Genomic DNA, 27,165 nt, shown 5'->3' with positions numbered 1-27,165 from the left:
TTTTTTGAATTTTGATTTTTATTATTATTTATATAATTTAATAAAATGTATCATATAGATAAGATTTTATAATATAAATGCAATTTTAATATATGTTTGTAGATGTTTTACAGATTATTAAACACACTCTCATTACAAATGAAAAAAATCTTTAAACAAAGCGTTTGTTACCAAATTCCTCATCTTTAATATATATGAAAAAATATTGATGTAATCTTAAGATTACATTTACAACACAATGTGGCAAGTTGTTGCTCACAAATTTATGTACATCCTTCGTTAATTATAAATATTTGCAGAATGTTTCTGAGTTGTTGAAACTACGAACACTCGCATTTAAAATATTTCTTAATGAAGCAATAGTGCTTAGATTAAAAAAATCTTTAACGTAATGAAATATGATAAATATTATTTTTGATAATAAAATGCGAATGTGATACATAATTTGAAATATAAAGCATACGAAAAAAATATCTCTTCCTCATTAACGTAATTAAGCACATTTTTAGAACAAATGTAATAAATATTTATTACTATTGTCGATTAAAATTTAATAAATTTTTCTTGTTTCTTTTTTCGGTACCTTTACTAATTGGTAAAGGTATCTATTAATTTCCAGGTAATTTTTTTTAGTATTAGATTGAAATTTTAGTATGTGAGCTTCATATAATTAATGGGCGCATTTTAATGACGTGCTCCTCTTATGGTATTTTGTGTTTTATATATTTGTAATGAAATAAAAAATAGTAGAAGAATATATAATAAAGGTCTCAAAATTGGGGTGCTCATGGTTAATGAAATAAAAATAAATGAATTAATATAATTATAAGAACTATATACTATATATATATATATATATATATATATATATATATATATATATGGGTGGTTTTTAATATGGCCATTTTTGAATTTTATTGCTACCAAGGGCTTAAATGCTTCCAAATTGATGAAAAAAATCTCTAAAAGTTTTAGCTCTTAATATTAACTTTTAGATAGTGCGCAATTCAATCAAAGCTTCGTATGGAAATAGCATGGAAAAATTTTTGAAATTTTAAAAAATGTTTTTTACTTGGCGACAAATGAGTTAAAAGTGGCAATTCGTGTCATCTTTTATTGAAAATTCGACTCACTACAAAACAGGTATTTTATAATTTGTTTTGTAGAGCGTCGAATTTTGAGTAAAACTCATTCATTTGTTTGCTAAGTTATATCTAAAAAACATTTTTAATATTATTATTTCCATACAAAACTTTGATTGAATTGCGCACTATCTAAAAGACCATGTTAGGAGCCAAAATTTATTGACGATTTTTTGTATCAATTTGGAAGCATTTGAGCTCTTGGGAGCAAGGTAATTCGAAAATGTCCATATTAAGGACCACCTTATATATATATATATATATATATATATATATATATATATGCATATTCGGATTACACGATAATCCGGCATTTATTCGAAAATTTCGTTATTTTTTCAAACATGTGCAATTGCTCGAGAAACGAAAACACGTAACACTAACTCTCAATCAGAAACTAGAAACCGTCAAACGGATAGAAATCTACCTTTTTTTTTTAAATTAAACATGTTTTTTGTCGAGAATTTTAAAATATTGTAAATATATATTATAATAAATGTACAATGAGTTTTGTTGTTTGTATTAACTACTGATTTGGTAGTTTAGTTATTAACTTAATTGTTTTTATAATTATCGCCCGATAGTTCGACGCAGGGGTCAGTCCCGAGCAAGCCGGACTATAGGACTTTTACCGTAAAATATATATATATATATATATATATATATGTATGTATATATACATATATTCAGTTCGATTTTAATAAATAATAATATAATGATAACATTTTATACTGACTATTCTCATGATTTATGTTCGTCGTTGTTTGAGAGCACCAATTATAATAAGCACTAAATCTACTAGTCGTTAACAAAAATAATAATAATATTTTGTGTAGCACTACTGTTTTATTTTTTCGACCAGTTTCACTTATAGCCTGACAGTGCCATCGGTTTGGTCGGGTGTGCGCCATTTATAGACGGGTCAGGCGGTTCGCAGGATTCACCTTTTACCCCCGCTTCTCTCTATTTAATGGCGCAGACACCAGAATGCTATTACTTTATCTCTTTTTATTGTGCTAGACGGCGAATCTGATATATTCGACCTAGTTGGAAGCTTCATTAGCTATTTCACTCATAATATGAATTAATTAAAATTGTTATATTGTTCTTGCATATGTATGAATTATTATTTTTAATGTTTTCTGTTCACTCGTTGTATAATGATTAGTGAACTTATTCGAAATATATAGATACCAACTCTGTAATAATCAGATATGTCGCAAGACGTCCAGGTTATAGACTACTTTAGGATTCTGTTGATCCTGGACTCGATCCATAGCTGACGAATTTAACCTCCGTATATTTAAGGGAAAATGGTGCAGTTCTAAATACAAAACCGAAGTATATACAAGATCGATTCGGATATTTCATTCTTGTTCTCATCAATTTTAACACGTTAATCGCCATATCAGCGTTAGTCATATGTCTGACTCAAAAAAGTTCTAAATGCGCCAATCTGTGGCATACCAATCACAGATGTCCGATGCAAACGATATATTAACTTCCTGTAGGGTAAGTTATTGTAATGGGCCGAAAATCATAATTGAAAATTTTTACATTACATATCTCGACGTTTTGAAGGTTTCTGAACATTTTGGCATACCTCAGAAAAAAATGATGTGTGTGTGTGTATGTTTGAATGGATACAAATTTCTAGTCACGTTTTCGGACGCACGGATCAACCAATTTGAAGGGTTCAAAAAACATTCGATTCCTATTGATAGGGAGATAAGCTGATCAGTTTTTGGCAAAGGCAGGTCCAGCCTTTACGGAGATAAATAGCAAAGTGTGCAGAAAATAGAAATCGAGTTTTTCTAAATCTAAAAATCATTCAATTAGTAATGATTGGGAGAAGTGTTTATTCGTTTTTGGCGAAGACAGGCCCAGCCATTTCGAAGATACGGAGCTAAATGTGCAAAAAATGGCAGTTTTTGAAAGAACTAAGCGTCCGATTTAAATAATTCAAAGAACTTTCTGCTTGTCTTAACAAAATAATTGATTTTGGGGAAAAAAAAAATTTGGTTTCAACTTCTTTTTTCAAAAAAAAAAAAATTTTGTATATCGAAAATAATTCAGATTTTATTTTTAATTCTGACTATACTTCTAATATACTTTGAACAAATAATTCCAACTTTGCAATTCAGTTTATATAATTCTTATAAATATTAGAAAATGTTACAATATTAATAATAATCTATTTGAAAACATTCAGTATTCCTCGAACATTTCATTATGGTACGGGAAGTTCCAGCAATTTGCCTTAAGGCACGATGCCATACACGCCACTAGTTTACAGTATGTTTCGAAAGCTTGGCCTATCAGGAACAAACCCTGAAAATTTCTAGGCTTTCTAGAAAAAATGTTTTAAAATAGGGTCATGTCAGTCATATATGTGTGACGTAAAATATAGTGTTTATCGAGGAATTTTGGCAAAAAAAAAATTTATACAGTTTCCTTAATACATTTTCTGATATTATCGTGGCGATTAACATGTTGAAAAGTTTTAGTCGATACAAGTTCGACTCAGATATTTTATTTTGTTCTCATCAATTTTAAAATTTTTTAGTCGATACAAGTCTCTTCGTTCTGTAATTCCGAAACGGTCTTTCAAAAATAATTTATGTCTACTGAGATTTAGTACTTATGATCAATCTCTATACTCTGCTATTTTAAAAAGCCGATGATAATTTTTTTTTTATAATTTTCGATGTCTCTGTATATGTATCCGTCCGCCACGATTAAGGAAAAGCGCTGCCGTAGTTAAGCCACATAACAATTTTTTTCGAAAAATAGAAAAAATAACTAGAAGCAAAGAGTTTTTTAACTTTCCGTAGGGTAAGTTATTGTAATCGTTAAAGTTTGAAAACGGTCAATTTTACCGGCGTTGGTACTTACAGTGTTATTGCAACTTCTCAAAATAGTTACATGAATCATCTGAAATCCTTAAAAGATTTGCTTTTGGCAAACATGAGTTATTTGTATAAAACTTTGATCAGAACCAAAAGCATTAAAATTTTGTATATACTTTAAAAATTAAAAAAATTATATAGTTGTATTTGTTGTTAAAATAATTTAGTAACATGGAATTAAAACAATTTATAGGATATATTTTGGAGTAGGGAAGATGATGGTAACTGCGATACATTTGACAAATTGTCATGCCGCAATTTAAAAAATATAATTTTCTTATTTATATATTATGTCATTTGTGATATATCTGTTAGAGCAATGAATAATATAATTTTGATAGATTTTTCTGCTCTAGTGTGAGATATTATCTGACTAATGTATTTGATTAGTTTCAGTTGTTACTTTAATATATTAATAATAGAATCCTCGTCACCATTTTTTTTATTGAATTTATATAATAATATATAAAGACAAAATGATAAGAGTTATGTGCAGAAGTATGTTAACAATTACTATTACTAATACATTACTAACTTTACAAAAAAAACTAAATAATATAATACATTAAAATTAAAATAATTGTATAATTTTAATGAAAAGTACTGTTTTATATTTCGTATTTCGAAGTAATTAATTCAATGATAGTTTTACATATTTATATAAAAATTTAAGACAAATTACATTTTATTATTTCGTAAACAGATTAACAAAAAATGATGTACTGGTGGTATAACATCCGGCAAGTTTTGTAACTTCAAAATATGTCGGATGTAAATGCACATCCAAATGTATCTAGTCATTAACGTTTTGTTTATTGTCACATATTATATACTTTCTAATGACGAGTTAATTTAGATTTTTTATACCGTAAGGTAAACTGCGGTCTCAATTACTTAAGCTAACCATTTCAATCTGACTCATGGCGATCAATGGTATATTGCAGTGGAAAATCGTATAAGAAATGATGATATTATATTAACATGGTACGAATTGATTACCTTTTATGTGACAACTTTAATTAACCCTTTTCTTGGACGACATCCACATGACATACTTTGTGTAGGGATGTCGTCCCTGGAGGACATATTATGTTAGCGTTTGTTTCAAGATTTGCACTATTTGGTGACGCAGTTTAGATAACTAAATGTAAAGCACAATATAAAGACAAAAAATTTGAATTGTTTGGAAAATGCAATAATTTAGTTTTAAAAAAAAACTTCAAAATGTTTAACCCAAGACAAGTCATAAATAGTAGATTTGATCAATTCAATCTGTTAAAACACATTATTTCGAACGAGCCAATTATTTTTTTTTGAATAGCGTATTTTACTTTTTACTTTTGTAGTAAAAAATAAAAATATAACAAAATGATTATTAACTTCCCGTAAGGCAAGTTATAGTAATCGCAAAAAAATCGAAAATGAAAATTTTTGCATTTCTCGACGTTTCAAAGGTTTCTGAATATTTTGGCATACCTTAGAAAAAATGGATGTATATGTGTGTGTGTGTGTGTGTGTGTATGTGCGTGTGTGTATGCATGTGCGGATACAAATTTTCGTCGACGATTTCGGGAACACCGATCAACCGATTTGAATAATTCAAAAAACATTCGATTCGTATTGATAAGGAGACGTGCTGATTAGTTTTTGGCAAAGTCAGGTTCAGCCGTTCCGAAGATACGGGGCAAAAAATGCCGAAAACTGTAACTTAGTTTTTAAGAGAACGGAGCGTCCGATTTTAATAATTCAAAAAACATTTTACTGGTATTGACAAGGTGAAGAACCGATCAAATTTTTATAAAGGCAGGTCCAGCGGTTTTGGAGATCTAATGAAAAAAGTAAAAAAATGCCATTTGGCGGTCAAAAATGATCATTAGACATATGCACATCAAATTATCAGATATTTTATAGAGATTTTAACAATAAGTAAAATTTTGGTTTACATTCCTATGGGTTCCGTACCAATGTTTACGCGTTAGACGTCGACGCGGTTTGATATTTCGTCTTTATGCAGTTAAAGCAGTACGATTGCTTTCAAAAAAAGTTTAGATCTTTCAAAATATGTCGAAATAAAAAAAACATTTTTTTTCAAAAAAAAAAAATTAAAAAAAAAAAATTTTTTTAAAAAAAGTAATTTTTTGTCTAATTGTTTGTCAAAAATTATTATTATTATTTTTTCGAAGTAAATTTTTTTCAAAAATGTTAATCGTTTTTAAAAAAATAATAATTTTTGGTACGGGAAGTTCCAGCAATTTGCTTTAAGGCACGATGCCTTAATTGCCTTAAGACAGAATTCCACTTACAGCTAGTTACAATTGCATTTACAATCACATATTGCTGGAACTTTCCGTACTGTAATAAAATAATAGGATTATATTAAATGTTTTCGAATATATTATTATAAATAGTGTAACTTATATTATTCGTATTTTATAGACAAAATATAAGAGCTTATAAGTTTGACGATTATGTTTACATGAAAAATAAATAAATAAAACTTAATTATTCCTTACGAAAGGGAGTTAAAATGAAGAAGCTCATCGTCCAATAATTCTAAGCATTATATAAACTTTGCAAGGTTAAAATTATTTATTATAAGTATTTTAGCTAGCTTTCGTATTTTTTTTTTTTTTAAATTTTGAAATAAAGAAAAAAAAATTTTTTGCTTTTCCCAAAAACATTTATTTCCTCAACACATGCTAAAAGTTTTTTGAATCATTAAAATCGGATGCTTTGTTCTCTCAAAAACTGCCATTTTTTTACACATTTAGCTCTGTATCTTCGAAACGACTGGACCTGTCTTTGCCAACAACTAATCAGCACTAACCCCCAGTAGTAGGAATCGATTGCTTTTTCAATAATTCAAATTGGTTAAGCGATACTCCTGAAAACGTCGAAAAATTGTATCCACACATAAATACACACACATCAATTTATTCTGAGGTATGCCAAAATGTTCAGAAACCTCTAAAAATTAAAGATATGCAAACATTTTTATTTTCGATTTTTGGCCCATTACTATAACTTACCGGCGGGAAGTTATAAACATAATAGTATGATAAACAAAAATTATAAATTTGAATATACTGAATACTTAATAAAATATAATATTTTTTGGGTATCGAATGATGATATTCATATTCAATACCAATGATATTCATATTCAATATTTGCTGTTCTGTAGATCATAAAAAATATCAAAATGCAATTAATTCAATTAAAATGAACTTAAAATAAATAACCAAATAAATCATTTCTCAAAATTATTAAAAACCGTACATTATTCGCATGGAAAAAAGGAAAAGAAATACAAACTTACAATTATATTACTTGTGAAATGAAATCGTTTCCATGAAAATAAAGGATAGTGAAAAAGACGTTTTTTTATTAATAGAAAAGTGGTATTTTCTACTGTATTTTCTTGTGAATTACTAAAATAAAGTGCGCCTAGATATATGCTGTTTTATATATTTTATCTGTACGTGCTATTTTAAAGTTATCAGGCGGTATTTTGTAGGTAATATTTATCAAAATAATACAGAAACATATTTTCATTTTGATACATATTTTAAACATGATATTATTGTAGAATGTCATAATATTAATAATTATGACATTCATATATTAGGAAAAATATTTTTTTTAATAAATAGCAAGTATGCAATGCATGTATCTCTTTTTTGAACGAACGCTTTTTTATAACACCCCATACAAATATACACATATAAATTAGTGTGATCCTTTATATGGATATTTTCAATTTTTTTGCTCCCAATGGATCAAATGCTTCCAAAATGATAAAAATCTCTTAAACTTTTAGCTATTAATATTAACTTTAAGATAATTCGTACTACAACCAAAGTTTCTTATGGAAATAACATAAGCAAAATTCATTTGTTTTTTAGAATTTCATAATTTAGCGACAAGTCAATCAAAATTCTGAGAGTAACATTGTATTTGCTTATTTTAATCATAAATAGAAAATATATGTTGTATATTACATTATTATTATTATGCGGGCCTTTAACCACCGCTCTACCCAACCATTGAAATCACTAAAAAATTTTGCAACTTAATGCATAAGTATTGAATTATGGGCTATGTAAGAACCAGTTTTTTTTTAAACATTTTTTAATTACAATCTGTCACACTTCGGACATTCAGTAATTGTTTTGAATTTATTATATGGATGTTTGAATGGATGGCAACCCAGTGGTTGTCCAATCCAATTTTGACCAATTAACTATACTCGAAGTATTTGCTGACATTTTTATTATATATATGCGACTATACCTACGAGAGGCGATTTTCACTTGAGACTATATTTGAGATCAAAGTTGCCTGATGTCGGGCTTTGGCGGTAGCGGGATTCGAACCAGCGAACCCGGGACTAGTTGCTGCTAGCCCAAGGTCGAACCGATAAGAACCAGATTAAATGCGTTCGTGTAATTTTCGGAACGCATATTCTTTATTATGAATTGACCCATTACTATTAAATATATTATGCGCTTGAGCTGTTTGCACTTGAAACCTAAAAAACAATAAAATTGCCTGTGAGATGAGAAAGCGACCGCTTCTTTTGACTCGATTGTTGTTTGAGTGGTATAAAACCACAAGCAAATTCTGTATGTTTTAATAGATTTAGTACCTGTTTTAATAGATTTAGTACCAGGGGTTGAACCATGGGCATGGGTTGATCGGCCTTCCAAAGTTACTGGGGATCGGTCATACATTTGGACATTATTGAGGCGTTCTAAATGAGCCAAAACAGGATTTTTTAAAATTTGACCCAATCGTTGGGTGAATGCACGGGACATCAGACTAATGCTGCATAGCATCAAGCCTTAAGGAAAATTGGTGAAACTTTCCGTACCAAAAATTAATTTTTTAAAAAAAGTTTTTTTTTTTTGAATTTGAAAAAACTAGATTTTTGAGAAATTTTAGATTAAAATAAAGACTTTTTTTTATTTTGAAATATTTTGGAAATTTTGAACTTTTTTTCAAAGCAATCGTACTGTTTTAGCTGCCTAGAAACGAAATATCGAAGCGCGTAAGCACCGCTTCGCCGTCTAACGAACAAACGATGTTACGGAACCCATAGAAATGTAAACAAAATTTATACGTATTATTGAAATTTCCATAAAATATCTGATAATTTAATGTGTCTATGTCTAATGATCATTTTTGACCGCCAAATGGCATTTTTTACTAGATCTCCGAAACCGCTGTACCTGCCTTCCGAAAAATTTAATCAGTTGTTCATCTTGTCAATACAAGTAAATTTTTTTTTGAATTATTAAAAACTGAGTTACCGTTTTTGGCACTTTTTGCCCCGTATATTCAAAACCGCTAGACGTGCCTTTGCCGAAAACTAATCAGCGCGTCTCCTTATTGATACAAATTGAATGTTTTTTGAATAATTGAAATTATTGAATATAATTTTTCAAAGGTATGCCAAAATGTTCAGAAACCGATCGATTTCTTTGTGATTACTATAACTTACCCTACGGGAAGTTAAAATAACATATCAATATTTTATTTGTGTAAGAATTGTGTCATTGCATAGTCCTACTGTGCTTTCAATTCAATAACAAATTCTGAAGGTGCGTTAATGAAGTAAATCAGCAATTGTATAAGTCAATTGTAAATTTAACAAAGCGAATTATATTATCCGGTTTACAGCATTTAAAACCTGCAATTATTAAACGAGTTTGTTTCTCACTTTGCGGTCATTTGATATAATTTGCCAAACAAGAATAGTGCTGACAGTTGTAACGTGAGTAATAAATATGCATAATAAATAGATAAAGTTAAAAATATCCAATTCAAGATTTGCACGCGCTCACGCACACATTCGATTATTCGTTGGAAAAAAAATACTTTGGAATGCTGTAATACATTTCTTACGAAAACACAAATACATCTTCATTTAACAAAATCGACATTTAGTTTATTTGACGTATCAAAAATATTTTATGAATAAATGAATATTTTATGCGCTGAATCGAATAGAAATCGAAAGTGTGAGTGCTAATTCGAGTGATTTTCAAAGTTAACTTGGGACAAAGTGCCGCTGAATGGAACGCGATCATCGTGGACCTTTTTTTATCTGTCTTTTTTTAAATTTATAATTAGTACACATATTTAAAATCGATATATGTTATGTCATTCGAGGATTTTAAATTGAATGTGTTACATACAATCGTAATAAATCACTTTTAAATGAAACAAATATTTTATTATCAATATTATTACTTTTTCAATTATTTGGAACAAAACGTTTATTGATTTCTAAAATTTATTATTCATACACAATTAATGAATTACCAGTTAATATAATCGATATAATATATCGATTAATATATCGAAATAAAAATGTTATCAATGCAAAATGTTAATGCATACTCTCAATTGATGTCATAACAATTTCTACTTATTTAACTAAATGATTAATATGAATAATTCAAAATTCTAATGTATGTTTTCTTAATATTTGCAGTTAAGAATGTTTGAATAATTTCTATTATTAACTTCCCGTAGGGTAAGTTATAGTAATGGACCAAAAATTTAAAATGAAAATTTTTGCATATAATCACGTGTCAGAGGTTTCTGAACATTTTGGCATACCTCAGAAAAAATGGATGTGTGTGTATGTATGTGTGGATACAATTTTTTGTCGACAATTTTGGATGTACGAATTGACCGATTTGGATGGTTCAAAAAACATTCGATTCCTATTGATGATGAGACGTGCTGATCAGTTTTTGACGAAGACAGGTTCGGATATATGGAGCAAAAAGTACTAAAAATGTCAGTTTTTAAGAGAACGGATTGAACGACTTGAATGGCCCAAAAACATTCGATTCGTAATGATGAGGAGAAGAGATGATTTTGGCAAAGACAGGTCTAGCTATTTTAGAGATATAGAGCTAAATGTGCAAAAAAGGGCAGTTTTCAAGGAAACTAAGCATCCGATTTGAATTATTTAAAGAACTTTCTGCTTTTGGGGAAAGATTTTTTTTTAGTTTATTATTATTATTATTTTTTTTTTTGAATATCGAAAAATAATTGGAATTTTAATTCTAATTCCAGCTAAAGCTCTAAACATCACTTATATACTTCAAATAAATAATTTTAACTTTGCAATTCAGTTTATATAATACTTACAATTACAAATATTAGACGATATTCTTCATATTAAATTCGATTAAGTTTTGTTTATTTATTTTTTATAAAATAAAAATAATGAAAGTTACATTATTTATATTAATCTATTTGAAAGCATTTAATATTCCTCAAATATTTCATTGGGGTGGGGAGATTTCCAGCAATTTGTCTAAAGGCACGATGCCATACATCACTAGTCATTTAAACATAATTTTGTTTTTATTAATTACTATTTTTTATTTTTCTAATTATTTTCAACATATATATGATTTCTGCATATAATTGTTCATAGATAATAAATTAATTATTAATTAATATAATCGATTTTATTTATTGAAATGCCTATTCTCTTAATTGCACTCAACTGAATAATGTAATTAATACAAAATTCTGGTGTATATTTTATTAGAATTTGCACTCAAGTATGTTTAAATAATTTCTATTATCTATAATAAAAATTTGTTTTTATTAATTATTTTCAACAGAGCATTCACTGATTGCTGCATATTATTATTCATAATAAATTAATTAATCAATAATTAATATAATCGTTTAATGAATAACAATACACTAATGTAATATACATTAGTATATTGTTATTCATAACCGAATATATTAATTAGTGATTAATTAATTTATTATGAGTCTATCAAAAAGTCAATAATTTTTATTATATAATTAGTATAATCGATTTTACCTATTGTATAGTAACTATTTATTTGGGTAATAAATAAACAAAGTTAAAGTATATTCCTTTAATATTAGTATATAAGAATATTTAAAACATTTTTATTATAATTTAAAATAGTGTTTCCTCGTGAGACAAACAATAGAATTGTTTTTTAATCATTGTCATATACGAACTAAAATGATTCTTGCTAATTATATAAAATCCTGTAAATAATAATGAGGTTCACGCGGAAAATTCCTGTATCTAAAAATATTATTTGTAGTAACAAATAAAATTAGATTGTAGTAACAAAACAAATTTGAAACTTTGCACCGTTATAATTTTACTATTATAATAAACTTACTATTAGCATGTTTTCTATTATATAGGGTAGAGCGAGGTTTAAAGGGCCGCGGGTAAAAAGGTCCACCACTGATATCTTAATCCTGATAATGTGTAAATAAATTTAAGATGAAATTTTATAGTCGTTATAAAAATCGTGAAATTGTGCTTCCAATTTCAAACCTTTGCGCATTTCATTTATATATCTATTTTTTTTATAATTTACTTCAATCAAATGATTAGAAGATTTGTGATATATTTTGATTGTAGATGGATTACTTATTTTATTAGCAAAATGATAAAGTTGGGTAAACAACTATATATTACTATTCTAAAATTCTTGTTTCATAGAGTTAATCGATGATATGCGTAAAATAAAGCATGTACCGGTTTTTCGTGTTTTTTTTAAATGATTAACAATAAATTGACAAATTGCTTATTATGTAAAGGAGCTTATCATCATTGCGAATTGTTTCAGCTACAATTCTTCAATTTTGGAAAATGAATGAAAACTAGAAATGAGTCTATTTTAAACTCGGTGATTTAGTGAATAATAATGCAGTCTTGAAAATCAAACTATAAATACAAAAACAACTTTATTAATTAATTTTTACATTTCATTAATATTTGTATTTTTATGATAAACCAGCAATAGTTTCTTACCTGTAATTATTGTTAATGTTAATTTGATATTCTAATAAGAAATTGAAATGAGAAAATCAGAATATGTTTGTAACTTTTATTTATTTTATTACATAAAAAGCCTTAGGAAGTCATAATTCTATATTTTATTATTTTATTTTATATTCTATATTTTATTTTTTTTGAAAAGTGTGCTATAAATAGAGCAACAAATCATTGGTTTCAACTAAATTATGAATCCTTTCAAAAGCATTTCATATGAATCAAATATAATTTAATATGATGCATCGAAAAAAAATTCCAAGAGACGTTAAACATAAAGTTTGGGTACTTTGAAATCAATTGTTTATACTGAATTACTGCATATTATAATGCATTAATAATTTTAAATATATAGAAAATAAACTCGTCACGGTCATATACAAATGAAATGTGGTGATGATTTCAGTTAACGACGTGATAAAACAAAATAACTCGTAAACGCTTATAATATAGGATTATAAATTTCTTTGGTCATTAGAAGAATTAGCATCGCTATCAATCAATTCGAGATTACTTGTGAGCGAAATTTATATTTAGAAAACATTTAGATTATAATTTACAAATGCATATATTAATTTAGAGGCCGACTGCATCAAATTTTCTGTCTAATTGAATGTGAAGTCGCTATACGAAATGCGAGGTGATCAACATTTGGTGGCACTTATGAAATTTTCTTTTATTCATTAATTTCTCAATTTGAACCCTCAGGCCCTACACCTTTATTTCATATCTTAATGAAACATTCTAAAAAAAATTACATGAATCGAATTCAATAAATCGATTACAAATTTCTTTCGCATCAGACATGTTTTTATAATAAGGTAATGGAGCGCAATGTGTGAAATTAATCTAATTAGTTATACTTTTGATTTGGGCGAGCTGAATGCAAATCACTTATTTTAAAATCTTTACAAACATTTTAGAAATAATATATTAAAATTTGCAAAACATGTGGTTTTCTTTATATATTCTGAGTAATCTTTTTAGACAAATTTTCCAAAACAGAGTATACACCATGTATTGTACATATTTATCTATTATTATTAATAATAACTTTTAGCACATTTATACGGTTCATAACGGGAAGGTTTATTTAAAATTTAAAGATTTATGAAAAAAATTGCTTTAATTATTTTGCAATTTGGATATCCGGAGCATGATAGAGAGTGAAAAAAATGGACATTCGGTGATAAGACTACAACTTTAAATGAGAACTTTATTAAGACTGATGGACAAATAATGGCAAACGTTGATGCTTATACTTTATTCATTTAAACACTTATATTGATTATTAACTTTCCGTAGGGTAAGTTATAGTAATCGTCCAAAAATCGAAAATGAAAATTTTTGCATATTTTCATGTTTCGAAGGTTTCTGAACATTTGAATTTCTGATAAATATGTGTATATGGTGTGCGGATACAATTATTCGTCGACGATTTTGAAAACACAGATTAACCGATTTGAATGATTAAAAAAACATTTGATTTCTGTTGATGGAGGGACGCGCTGTTTTTTCGCAAAGGTGAACTGTTTTAAAAATGCGGGGTAAAAAGTGCCGAAAATGGCAGTTCAGTTTTTGAGAAAACCGATTTAAATGATTCAACAAAATTTTGTATTCATGGAATTAAGAATTGATGAAATTTTGGCTAAGTCTGGTCCAGCGGTTTCGTAGATCCAGAAAAAAATGAAACTAGCTGTAAGTGGAATTCTGTCTTAAGGCAATTAAGGCATCGTGCCTTAAGGCAAATTGCTGGAACTTCCCGTACCAAATATTATTAATTTTTTAAAAACGATTAACGTTTTTGAAAAAAATGTACTTTGAAAAAATAATATTTTTGAGAAACTATATATATGGACCAAAAATTACTTTTTTTTGAAAAAAAAAATTTTTTTAGAAAAAAATAATTTTTTTTTAATTTTTTTTTTTTTGAAAAAAATTTTTTTTTCTTTATTTTGACATATTGTGGAAGATCTGAACTTTTTTTCAAAGCAATCGTACTGATTTAACTGCATAGGGACAAAATATAAATCGCGTAAGCGCCGCGTCGCTGTCTAACGCATAAGCATTGGTACGGAACCCATAGGAATGTTAACAAAATGTATACTTATTGTTAAAATCTCTATAAAATATCTGATAATTTGATGTGCATATGTCTAATGATCATTTTTGACCGCCAAATGGCTCATTTTTTTACTTTTTCCTCCATATCTCCGAAACCGCTAGACCTACCTTTATGAAAATTTGATCGATTCTTCATCTTGTCAATACAAGTGAAATGTTTTTTGAATTATTTAAATCGGACGCTCCGTTCTCTTAAAAACTGAGTTACCGTTTTCGGCACTTTTTGCCCCGTATCTTCGGAACGGCTAGACCTGCCTGCGCCAAAAACTAATCAGCACGTCTCCTTATCAATACGAATCGAATGTTTTTTGAATTATTCAAATCGGTTGATCCGTGTTCCCGAAATCGTCGACGAAAATTTGTATCCGCACATACATACACACACGTACATACATACACACACATACACACACACATACACACACACACGCACACACACACATACATCCATTTTTTCTAAGGTATGCCAAAATGTTCAGAAACCTTTGAAACGTAAAGATATATAAAAATTTTCATTTTCGATTTTTTTGCGATTACTATAACTTGCCCTACGGGAAGTTAAAAAGAGCCATTTGGCGGTCAAAAATTATCATTAGACATATGAACATCATATTCTTAGATATTTTATAGTGATTTTAATAATAAGTACAAATTTTTTTTCCATTTTTTTGGATTCTGTACCAAGATTTATAATATTTTGAGTTTACTTATATAGTTCAAACTGGAAATTGGCTTCTCATATCCGAAACCGGATTGGTTAGGATTTGACTCCGATTTAGAGAGGAGTTATATCTGCTTAACAACGACTCCGACAACTTAGAAATCTAATACTCGACACAAATGTGTTCTATTATGTTCATATGTCTAAGGATTTATTAAGTATTTGAAAATTGTTTACTTACGTTTAAAACATTTTTGTTCATTTTATTATAAGAAATTACTATTTTATTCATTTCAATAAGTATACAAATCTCAAATTGTGAATAAGTTATTAATGATATACTAATATAAGTGAAAATTGTAAGTAATATAATAAGTAAAAGTTAGCAGTTTAGGGAAGTCGTATATGACAATATCTCTGATTCAACCCGCTAGGAATCACTCCGAGACAAGAGTTGTATCTGAGTGATAATTCCAGAGTGAGTTACCCATCTCTAGTTCAAACTAAATTTTTCTCGACATTTTCGATACTATAGATCAAACAACTTAAATGCATTTCAACATTTTAAAAAAAGTCAAATATTTTCAAAAATTTCAAAAAGAGCCAAAAATGGTAATTCAATTTTTGAGAGAGCGTCCGATTTGAATAATTCAAAAGTTTTTATTTCTATTGACGGCATTAACAACTGGCAAATTTTTGCGAAGGCAGGCCTAGCGGTTATGGACTCTCAAGTTAAAAAAAGTGCTATCCAAATGTTCATTAGACATATGCATATCAAATTATTAGATATTTTATAGAGATTTCAATAATGTGTACACATTTTGTGTCAATTTTTTGGGTTCCGTACCAAGATTTTTAATTTTGAAGTTCATTTATATAGTTCCAACAAATGTCATCGACATTTTCGACATTATAGAATAACCGATTTGTATGATTGAAAAAGACACGTTTCGAGCCGTTTTGGAAGAATGGAACGCGAATGGAGGGTGAGAGAACGGATTATCCGATTAGATTAATTCAAGAAACCTTTTGCTTGTGTAGGCGGTGTGCAAAAATAGCTATTACAAAAAAATTCGTAATTCTGAAAATATTTTAAAAAAAATCAAAAGTTTCAAAAAATCAAATTTTCGAAATTTTTCATACTTGTCAAAAAAAATTTTAATTTTTGAGAAATTTTAAAAAATATCAATTTAAAAGAAAAATGATTTGAGAATATTTTGAATATTTAAAAAAAAATCAAATATTTACAAAAATTTCTAAATTCTCAAAAAATTTAAAAAAATGATTTTTTCCAAAAATTCCAAAGAATTTCAAACTTCTAAAAAATTTTCAAAACTTTGAGAAAATTTCAAACTTATAAAAAAAATTAATTCTAATTTTAAAAAAATTGATCAAACTTCTTAAATATACTGATATGTAACGAACCTTATTTTGTAAAAACTTAAAATTATGTAAAGGTTCCCGCAACCAAATACAATTTAATACATATGAGTTGTTTGTTGAATATGCTCGTCGCCCAATTTAATAAGCACTTATAGACTTACAGTATGTATTTATAATAAATAATATATTTGAAATTATTTAAAACAATTATTGATTATTTTCATTCCTCGAATATTTAATTGTGGTACGGGAAGTTTCAGCAATTTGCCTCAAGGCACGATGCACCGCTAGCTAGTTCTTGTGACTTTATGCATGAATAATTTGTTTTTCAAATATCTTCGACAAGTTTTGAAAACGAAATACCATTTCATTAGAAAATTATTTAACTATACTAAAAGTTAAATTCAGTATATTTACTAATGGCTATTATCAAAACAATGCTATTGGCGTGTCTCGTCTTCACTCTTCAGCTCTCTCCATGCTGCATTAACGATAATTTGTCTATGACACGCTTCCGATTACTTTTAACATTTGTTCTGTTCTGTTACGAAATTGAATATGTTTAGCATTTTCAATCCCAGAAGGAGTTCCCAAGTATCACGTATCGAGTTCACAATTGTCTAAGGTGAGAACATAATGCGAAAAATGCGACACACGATACTCATTTTTATTATCAGACTTTTAGGAATTTTCAGTCGAATGACACGCTGTTTAAAATAACAACAATATTAAAATTAGCAAAACATTTATATATGACAATAAAGGTTATACTTACCTTTATTATCAAATGTTTGTTTAACCAATGCAATACCGTCATGTTATTAATGCATTATATAAAAAATCTACCTTTTCTGTTTAGCAAACAAACATCTATGTCATGAAAAGCTATATGTGGTTTGTTGATAATTGAACATCTTGATTATATATTTTGTATTTTTATATATTCGTGAAGTGTAAATGTGCTTTATAGATAGTGAAAGCAATTAATAATTGATTAATATCCCAATTATGGTGACTTTTAGAATGCCATCTGTACATCCAGTGTTTTCACACTGAAATTCAAAAAGATTAATATAGGAATACTAAAAGTGATACAGATTCTTTTGGATTATATTATATTTTACCAATATAATATATCTATTAATATTAAAACTGTGTTACTAAAATTACTGCACTCAGCCGATGGGATTTGATATAAATAAACTAGTGGTGCATGGCATCGTGCCTTAAGGCAAATTGCTGAAACTTTCAATACCAAAATGAAATATTCGAGAAATATTTTTTTTATTTTATATGGAAAACTATACAATAAGTACATTCAGCTACAATATAAAATGCTTTTAAATAGATTATTATAAATGTTGTTACTTTCATTATTCGTATTTTATAGACAAAATATAAGAGCTTATAAATTGAACAATGACTTTTATATATATGTCTACATAAAAATAAATAAACTGATGGATCAGGCGGAGTTAGAATGAAGAAACTTATCTCACATTTCTAAGAACTATATAAATTGAATTGCAGGGTTGAAATTATTCATTTTAAGTATATGAGTGATTTTTGGATTTCACTCTTTGCTTCGTATCTCGGAAACGGCTGGACCGACCTTTCCCAAAAACTAATGAGCACATCTCCTTATCAATAGGAATTATTGCTTTTTAAATTATTCAAATCGGTTGAGCGGTACCCGAGCTGTACCCGAAAACGTCGACAAAAAATTGTGTCCACACATACATACACACACGCGCACGCACACACATACATACACACATCTATTTTTTCTGAGGTATACTAAAATGTTCAGAAACCCTGAAACGTGAAGATAAGCAAAAAATTTCACTTTCGATTTTTTGACGATTACAATAATTTACCTCACAGGAAGTTAATAAATATATAAAGACACTACCCTCGATAAGGAGTGGGTCTTCTAACGAATGAATAAATATGTTCTAGAATCTCTGAATTATTAACTTCCTCAAGAAGAAGTTTATATTTTTGCCATAAAAATCCGATTTATTACAAATAATAAATATGATTTGAAATAGCAAATATTATTTAAGGAAACGAGAAAAATCGTTTTTTAATGAATTTTTTTTTAATAATTACTGATTTTAAGCAACAAGCTTTCAAGCGTTGTATAAAATTTTGTAAATAATCAACTTAGTAAAAATTAGAACTTGTGCCAGGCAGTCAAAAAGTATGTAAGTCTTAAATTTTGCCAATTTTCGTAAAATTGAAAATGAAAATTCGAAATTACTAATGTTAGAGTCTATTTGACCCGTCTTTAAAACTTTTGGTAATTTTCTCAATCATAACGTATTGTTATACTCGTTGTGTATATCGTTTTCATATATTTGATGGATTGTTGTAATTTTATTATCAAGTATTTGCGAAGATACAATTTAATCCTATACTTTTCGAAAACCCGGATCAATCTAGGACAACATATCTGTATCCGGACCAAATATTGCTTTTACAAAAACTCGGGACTGTCCCGGCCACCTTAATTATTACACATATAGGAATGTTCATGCAACTTGCTCTGAGGTAAAATGCCACTTGCACCTTGCACCTAGTTGGGTATTGTTTCTTTTTGCTGCACCCCATAAATGGTGGTTATTTTTTATATATATTGAAATATTTTATATATAAGTATTATAATTATATATAAGATGGTTTCAAAACATATTAGAATTTTGTTTGAAGAGAAATTTTTGGTGTATTATCAAATTTAAGCTTTCGGTAAAATTTAAGCTTCAACCGCAAAATGTGTCATTATATTTGTTAATATTAGCAGACTATTTGAAGAGTTATTACAAAAATGAAGATGATGTTTAAATAATCTATAATTCAATATTTTTACTGTCAAATCCATCAACGTCTGATCACCGCGAGTTTTAATAAATGATTAATTATTGATACAAAATTTACATTTATTATTACTGTTATATTATCAACATGACTCTGAATTAATATTTGAATCTATTAAATTTAATTATAATGCCATTGCGAAAAATGTTTCTGGTTAAAACAGTGTTGTTTGTCAGCAAACAAAACTGTCGTTTATATATGGGGGAGCTAGGGGCTATCTGTAACAGGGGTAACTAGTAACAAATGTTTTTCAATAAGAATGTTAACGATATTAAAATAAATTTTTAACTCGATTGGGCAAGTAAGGGGGCGTCTATTAATCAAGTGAGGCTTTTAGGGGCAGGGGGGTTTGACAAAAAGTCACAAAAAATCACGTGGGGGAGGAAGGAGTCTAGTAAGATATCACGTGTATTTATTTTTCATCTAGGTTTTCAAAAAAAAAACCACCAATTTTACGTTTTTTTTTTGTAAATTTGGAAAATTGTACGTAACTAAAAATACACGTAATTCTCGGTGGGGGAGGGAAGTAATTCTAAATATCACGACATATCATCAAGGGGGAGCGCGGGTCAAAAAATTCCTAAAAAATTGATCACGTGATTAATGGACGCCCACTGAACCTGCATAATATTGTCCGCAGCCGACGCAATAAACAGAACTGTGCAGGTCCGTCATTTTTGACTGGTAATATAAAATTGACATCTATTATAAAATTTTGTTTTGCGTTATCATTACCGATTCATATTAAAATTTATATATCTTTTGTTCCAAATTCATTAATCTTTAATCATGTGTAACAATTTTTGTGATTGCTAAATTGTATAAATAGTTATCTTGATCAATGTAAAAAGATCACACCTGGGGTTAGTTGAAACAAAATCTTTGGGCTTGTTGTAGCATTCAAGAATTATTTATAGATTCAAGTGAAGCCGATTGAATGGAACGTATAATTTGTGAAATGTGTTACAGGAGACACTATACCTTTTATTTGTATTATGATATTAATTGTAGTTTAGGGATGAAAAATTATATCAAAGGAGACTTTATATTTTATTTGTATTAATTAAGCGCTGATTTGTGAAAAGAAATACTCAGAAACAAGTCAATTTTCTTAAAAATAAGTAAGGAATAAATTGTCCGGGGTATTATTGCATTTTTTGTTGTTACTACTAGACTTAGTAGAAAGTAGACATTACAACTAGCACGGAGTAAGTTGCAGCATCGCACTTTTTCTAGAAAACATTTAATTGTGAATTAATGAATAACAGTTTTAGAATTATTTTTGCTTGATTAGGTAGAGGAATAGTTACAGCAACTATCCATCTTTATTTCGTAGAAATATAATCAGTGGATCTCAAGATCTATTAATTAGAAAAAACTGTTAAAACCAGCTTTTAGCTCCCCTATTTATATATATATATATATATATATATATATATATATTTATATATATATATATATATATATATAATACATTAATGTTTGTTCATTATATGACTTCCACTATTTTCAATGCGTTTGTTTATTTTTCGGTTACGTGAAAATATTTGCAGAAAGAATTAACGCTTGGATTTCAATAAAAGTGATAAAAATTTCTCAAATTTTTGTGAATTATATATAGATAAAAATATTCGATATATATATATATATATATATATATATATTTTATGAATTATATATTTGTGTATATTATATACGACAATTTCGCAGTCGCATCTTGAAACGCAATTATAGAAATAAATTTATGTCGACTACGAAAATATGAAGTTGCAAAACCGCAAAAATGAGAATTATGTACATTAATAATTTGCAAAATTATTGGCAGTGTTATATGTCATGTAGTGAACTTTTATGTTTCATTCGCTTTTTGTGCGAAAATGCTTAAACCACTAATGCTGTGTTTTTTTTTTAATCATAAAAGAGGTGTTCAGATTTCCATACTCAAAAAAAGATTTGTCCTATTAAACGTCCAACACATGCCAAAAAATGTTGTCATTTAAGATATCAATAAAAATTTGGATTTATAATTATAAATCCCAATTAATTTTTTTCGCAAATTTTAACCGCTCAAAAGTACCAATTAGTTTAATTACTTAAATTAGGTAAATTTAAAGTTTCCTATCGGCTACTTCAATTTATTACTTTTTTTTCTTACATCTCAGATAATAAGAAGAGTTCATGTCGTAAATGCAAATTTGTATCTTAATTTATATTCTCTGGATTGACATTTACAAACAAAAACGCCAAAACCTTTAATTTCGTCATATAAGAGCAACGAGTTTATCGATGTGAAGAAGAAAAGTTGTGTGTAGAAGTCATGCAATGAATATTACAAATCGTTTTGTCAGTTTTCTGAGAAAAAAATTAAGAACGATAATCAATTGCAATCAAATTATCATACACTGATATAAAAGACACACACACACATTTATATATATATATATATATATAAATAGTCAAAATAAAATGCAATGAATAATTAACTATTTATTATGTACGTTTCGACACTATATGTCTGTTATCATTCAGCACGTTACCAAATTCAATCCGGGAAAAAACACACACAAATTTAATTAAAGACATTGTTTAATGAAGAAAAAAACTATTGAATAAAATGAAATAATGAACTGAAAGATAAATAATGATTTAGGCAGTTTTTTATTGGCTTTCGATTTGACATCATTTATCCTATTATATAATTTTACTCTACATTTGCTAAAAATCCATTTCATAATTATACATACTAATTAATTTTGTTATTATTGATAAAGAAACCCTTTTTTGAATTTGTGATTGTTATTATTGATAAAGAACCCCGTCAGAATTATTTTTTATTATTATCATATCTATCTGGTTAAATATTATAATAAATAATAATAATTTTTAATTTATTATGCTACATATATATATGATACGTATGTGGTCTACGGCAGTCTTAATTGGTCAAAACGGTATTTTTCAAAATTCAATTCTTTGAATCGATCCACAGGACATCAGAATTCATTTTAGAGGTATATAATCTTGAGCAATGTTTTTTATTTTAATCCCTAGAATCCGAAAATCATATATGCCTAAGCTATTTTTACCGTCCCCTATAAATTGACCCGCCCTAATATGACTTTGCGCAATTATATTGTGAAAGCCAAACTAATTATTATATCAAATTATAACAAATAATACGTATGAAATCAGAAATTATCTGACTATGCTCAGTAAAACTTCTAGCTAATAAATTATTTTAGAAATGTATTTTTGCCTATTTTCAGTCACCTATTCTTTTCACCCCACAGTCGGGTTAAAATGGGATGGCCAGGAGGGGGCAATGGGTCCAGTATCTTATTTTTAATTTAAAAGAGATTTTGCAAAATAATAGCTATAGTATATTTTTCAACCAATGCAAAATATAAATTTTATGGGTACATTTTTACAGAGATAACTACACTATATATAACATTGATCTGAAATTTTTATATTTGAAATATTTATCAATGGAGTTGGAATAACTATTAATTTATTTTATTTGTTATAAAATTAGTATTTTTAATTGAATTGAAAAAACTGTTGAATCTAACTTAAAATTAACAATACATCTTAGAAAACAATTAAATAACGAATACTTAAACATAAAATTAAGGTCTCGTAAACTAAATAACAGTGCTCACAGCCAAAAGACCAACGAAAGAAAATACTTTTGTTATGGATTTCTAAACATTGCCGTTTATCACCCGATAGCGACGTCTTAAGGATCAAGGTGATGGCTTTTCATACACTTTTTTCCTTGTACTTTCAAATATTGTTGTTTAAAAAAATCCTTAACTTACTTGTTTTTGAGATATCGGTGGTGGACCTTTTTACACGCGGACCATTAAGCCCCGCTCTACTCTATATATATTTTTTTTAGTGATTTTTTTGAAATTATATATGAAGTAGTTTCACCAAAACTTTCTCACTGTCGAGCAAGCAACCCTTATTAACCTAATCTGGTACTTTTGAATATATTTCTTTAGTTGTTTCACATCATTTATTATTTTTGCCGATGAATATAAATTAAATTATTACATAGTAAGTTATCTTTAAATTGACAGATTATCAATGCAATGTATTGTATTGTAAATTAAATATCTTACAAAAAATGATAGTAAATGATATGCAAAATATATTATCATTACGTGTAGATTAATTTAGGATAATATGACTCCTTGCGTTATAAATGTTATTTATTCAAGAATAACTATTTTTATAAATATACATATAGTGATGCATATGGCATGGTGCCTTAAGGCAAATTGCTTGAGCTTTCTGTACCGTAATGTGAAATCTTTTTTAAAAATAAAACAATTCGGACGGTCTGTTCTCTCAAAAACTGACTTGCTATTCTTGGCGCTTTTTGTCCCGTATCTCCGAAATCGCTAGATCTGCCTTTTTCAAAAACTAATCAGTACGACTTCCCATTAACCCAAATCCAATGTTTTCGGAATCATTCAAATTGGTTGATCCTGAGATCTTAGTTCTTATATATTCTATTTTATAAAATATATCAAATTTTGTTGTAAATTTTGTATTTATGATCAAAATATGCAAATACAATGTTATTCTCAAAATTTTAATACACTTGTCGCTAAAAGAACCAATAAATACCACGAAAAATTACCAGGTCACTCAAACAAATATTTAAAAGAATTAAGTGAGGAATCTCCTACTCGAAGATTGAAAAAAAAATGGCCATACGATCTAAAATAAAATGTCAAAAAAAAAGAGATTTCTCTTAGGAAATAAACTCTTTAAATGCATTTACACCCAGCATATTGTCTAAAAAATTATAATATTTCGATCGGCAAAAAAAAATTGTCGCTAAGTTATAAAATTCTGAAAAAACAAATGGAATTTTACGCATATTATTTTCATAAGAAACTTTGGTTGAAGTGCGGACGATCTTAAAGCTAAAACTTTCAGAGAATTTTTTTTATCGTTTTGGAGGCATTTGAGGCTTTTAGAGCAAAAAATTCAAAATATCCATATTAATGACCACCCTTACATCTATGTATATATTTATATATATATATATATATATATATATATATATATATATGAGAAATACGAAAGATGCGTTCACGATTGTCTTCGTAACTCTAATGACGAGTGTGGCAATACTCGTATACCCCTAATAGAGATGATCATCGATAATGTGTAATATGATTTGTTTCCTCCGACGCAATAATAGTAAGTACAAATCAAAATAACAATAAAAATTATGTAATGAATTATATTTAAGTAATACACAGGTTGATGGTATAAAGGTAGAGAACAACGAAAGAAATGGACAGATGCACAAAACAAATTTTACATCTCGTTTCAGCAAAGTGGATAGATGCCATTACGCAATGGATTGGAAAGGAGGCGCTATAAAAGTGAACGTGAAGCTTGGCAAACGTGTCACTTCTAAACGACAATACGTCGAAAACTAATGAAGATTTATCGTGTTTGCGAATAAAATTTTATTTTAAATATTTTAACGGACATATTTCATTATCAGCACAATGATTAAGACGGTAAGAAATAAAAAAATTCAATACAATATTAACAGGGTAGATATTTAGTGGTGCACTTACATAATTATCTTCTTGAATTAAAAACATGTGTAGTAATGAGTTCGATATCAGTTTTTGCGTTCGTAAATAAATACTGTGCTTATTTCAAAAAGTTGACCTTTCAAACACAAAAGCTATTTCCTCAATGTTCCTATTTTTAAGCACAACGTGTTCCACTGACATTTAAAAGTTGAAACAAAATCAAGCTCGCGAAGTGAAAGTTTTAATTTGCAACTCTATACATGTGTTTTTAATACAAAAGATTTGTGTGAAGATCGACTGTGCGAAGAATTACGGTAGTGGTTACCCACACACCCATGTACCATCTTCTCTTTCTCTATCCTCTTTACAAACATAACACATACAAACACTTATATTACCATATATACATTAAAATTTACACATGCCACTAACTATTAAACTTATTCATTATCATCCATTTAATTTTATATTTTTTGTATGCCACTTCGAAGAATCGATAGTGGTATATTATATTCATGCATGATAATACATACATATATATATATATATATATACATATATATATATATATACATATATATATATATATATATATATATATATATTATGAGTTTGTGTTTTTATTAATATAGTTAATGATTGTTAGCCACTTACTTAAAAATTGGCTAGTTTTATTAACGTTTCCCTAACTATATAACATCAAAAAAGCTATAATAACAACCCTGTCAGATGTTGATCGTCATTGTCACACTCTTGTCGCAGTAATCAGTTCATACGTCTTTCGCACCTACTAAAGTTTATTTTGTGGGTGTTTCACTCATGTTTTTTTTTTTCAATTTTTCAATTAAAATCAATTAACTTATGCCAGTGCTAATGATTCCGGTCAATTTTACTGCAATAATCAGGTGTTTAGCTGATTTTTGGTGAATTATTCATTTTTGTTCAATTTCGGACAAAATGACATACTTATACGATGGGCAAAATGATAAAGTACTATTTCGCAAGTATTACAGGACCCAAAAAAATTAAAACCTATCAAAGGTGATTGGCTACTCTAATTTTGCTAGAAATAATTGCTAAAAACAGGCCGAAAGATCCACCGGTAAACAAACATTGCATTTGTTGCAAAACCTTTCTTTTCCGTTCTGAGCCCGGCGAAGATTGGTTACGATGTATGACTTCTACCCTTTGGGTTCATGCTTCATGTGTTAATATCTTAAAGAGGACGAAACGTTTTTTTTTGTAAACTACTTTCTTAAAAATTAGCATTTCTGTATTTCCTTAACCTTTATGTTATTTTGCCTGTACTATATGAACATACATTGCATTTTTTCTAATAAATATGTTATTATATTTCCTACTTAATTAAAATACCATCTTACTGGTAATCAATGAACTAAAGATGAAACGATTAAGAATGGTTATAATAGCAATAAATAATAAATAACTTCAAAAAACAAAACACTATGTCATTTTGTCCGTACTCTCCCTATATAATATATATAAATATAAATTTAAATATAAATATAAAGATATATATTATTTTATGTATATTTTATTTTCCATTTTCCGGAAAAAAAAACTTTACGTTCTATGAACTTTAAATTTATAAATCATATCATTACTATATTTTTAA

The 27,165-nt window shown here is 27.8% G+C and overlaps 1 protein-coding gene across 2 annotated transcripts in view; it reads left to right on the top strand.

Annotated features, from left to right (window-relative positions):
* LOC113376589 (endocuticle structural glycoprotein SgAbd-2-like) overlaps nucleotides 1–27,165 on the top strand; it is a 71,292-nt gene that overhangs the window by 27,695 nt on the left and 16,432 nt on the right. The window contains exon 1 of one of the 2 annotated variants that reach the window (XM_026616560.1): nucleotides 25,461–25,508. The exons of the other annotated variant lie outside the window; for it this stretch is intronic. Within the exon in view, the coding sequence (XP_026472345.1) occupies nucleotides 25,497–25,508 (12 nt within the window). The 5' untranslated portion in view covers nucleotides 25,461–25,496. Of the gene's footprint in view, nucleotides 1–25,460; nucleotides 25,509–27,165 lie in introns of those variants that run through there. 2 annotated transcript variants of the gene reach the window in all.

The sequence above is a fragment of the Ctenocephalides felis genome, unplaced genomic scaffold, assembly GCF_003426905.1.
Source record: "Ctenocephalides felis isolate EL2017-DRISC unplaced genomic scaffold, ASM342690v1 CF-g0.4_SCAFFOLD_01886, whole genome shotgun sequence".
Taxonomy (NCBI): Eukaryota; Metazoa; Arthropoda; class Insecta; order Siphonaptera; family Pulicidae; genus Ctenocephalides; species Ctenocephalides felis.
Note: the sequence above shows the minus strand (reverse complement) of the source record. Positions and strands in the feature narration are given on the sequence as shown.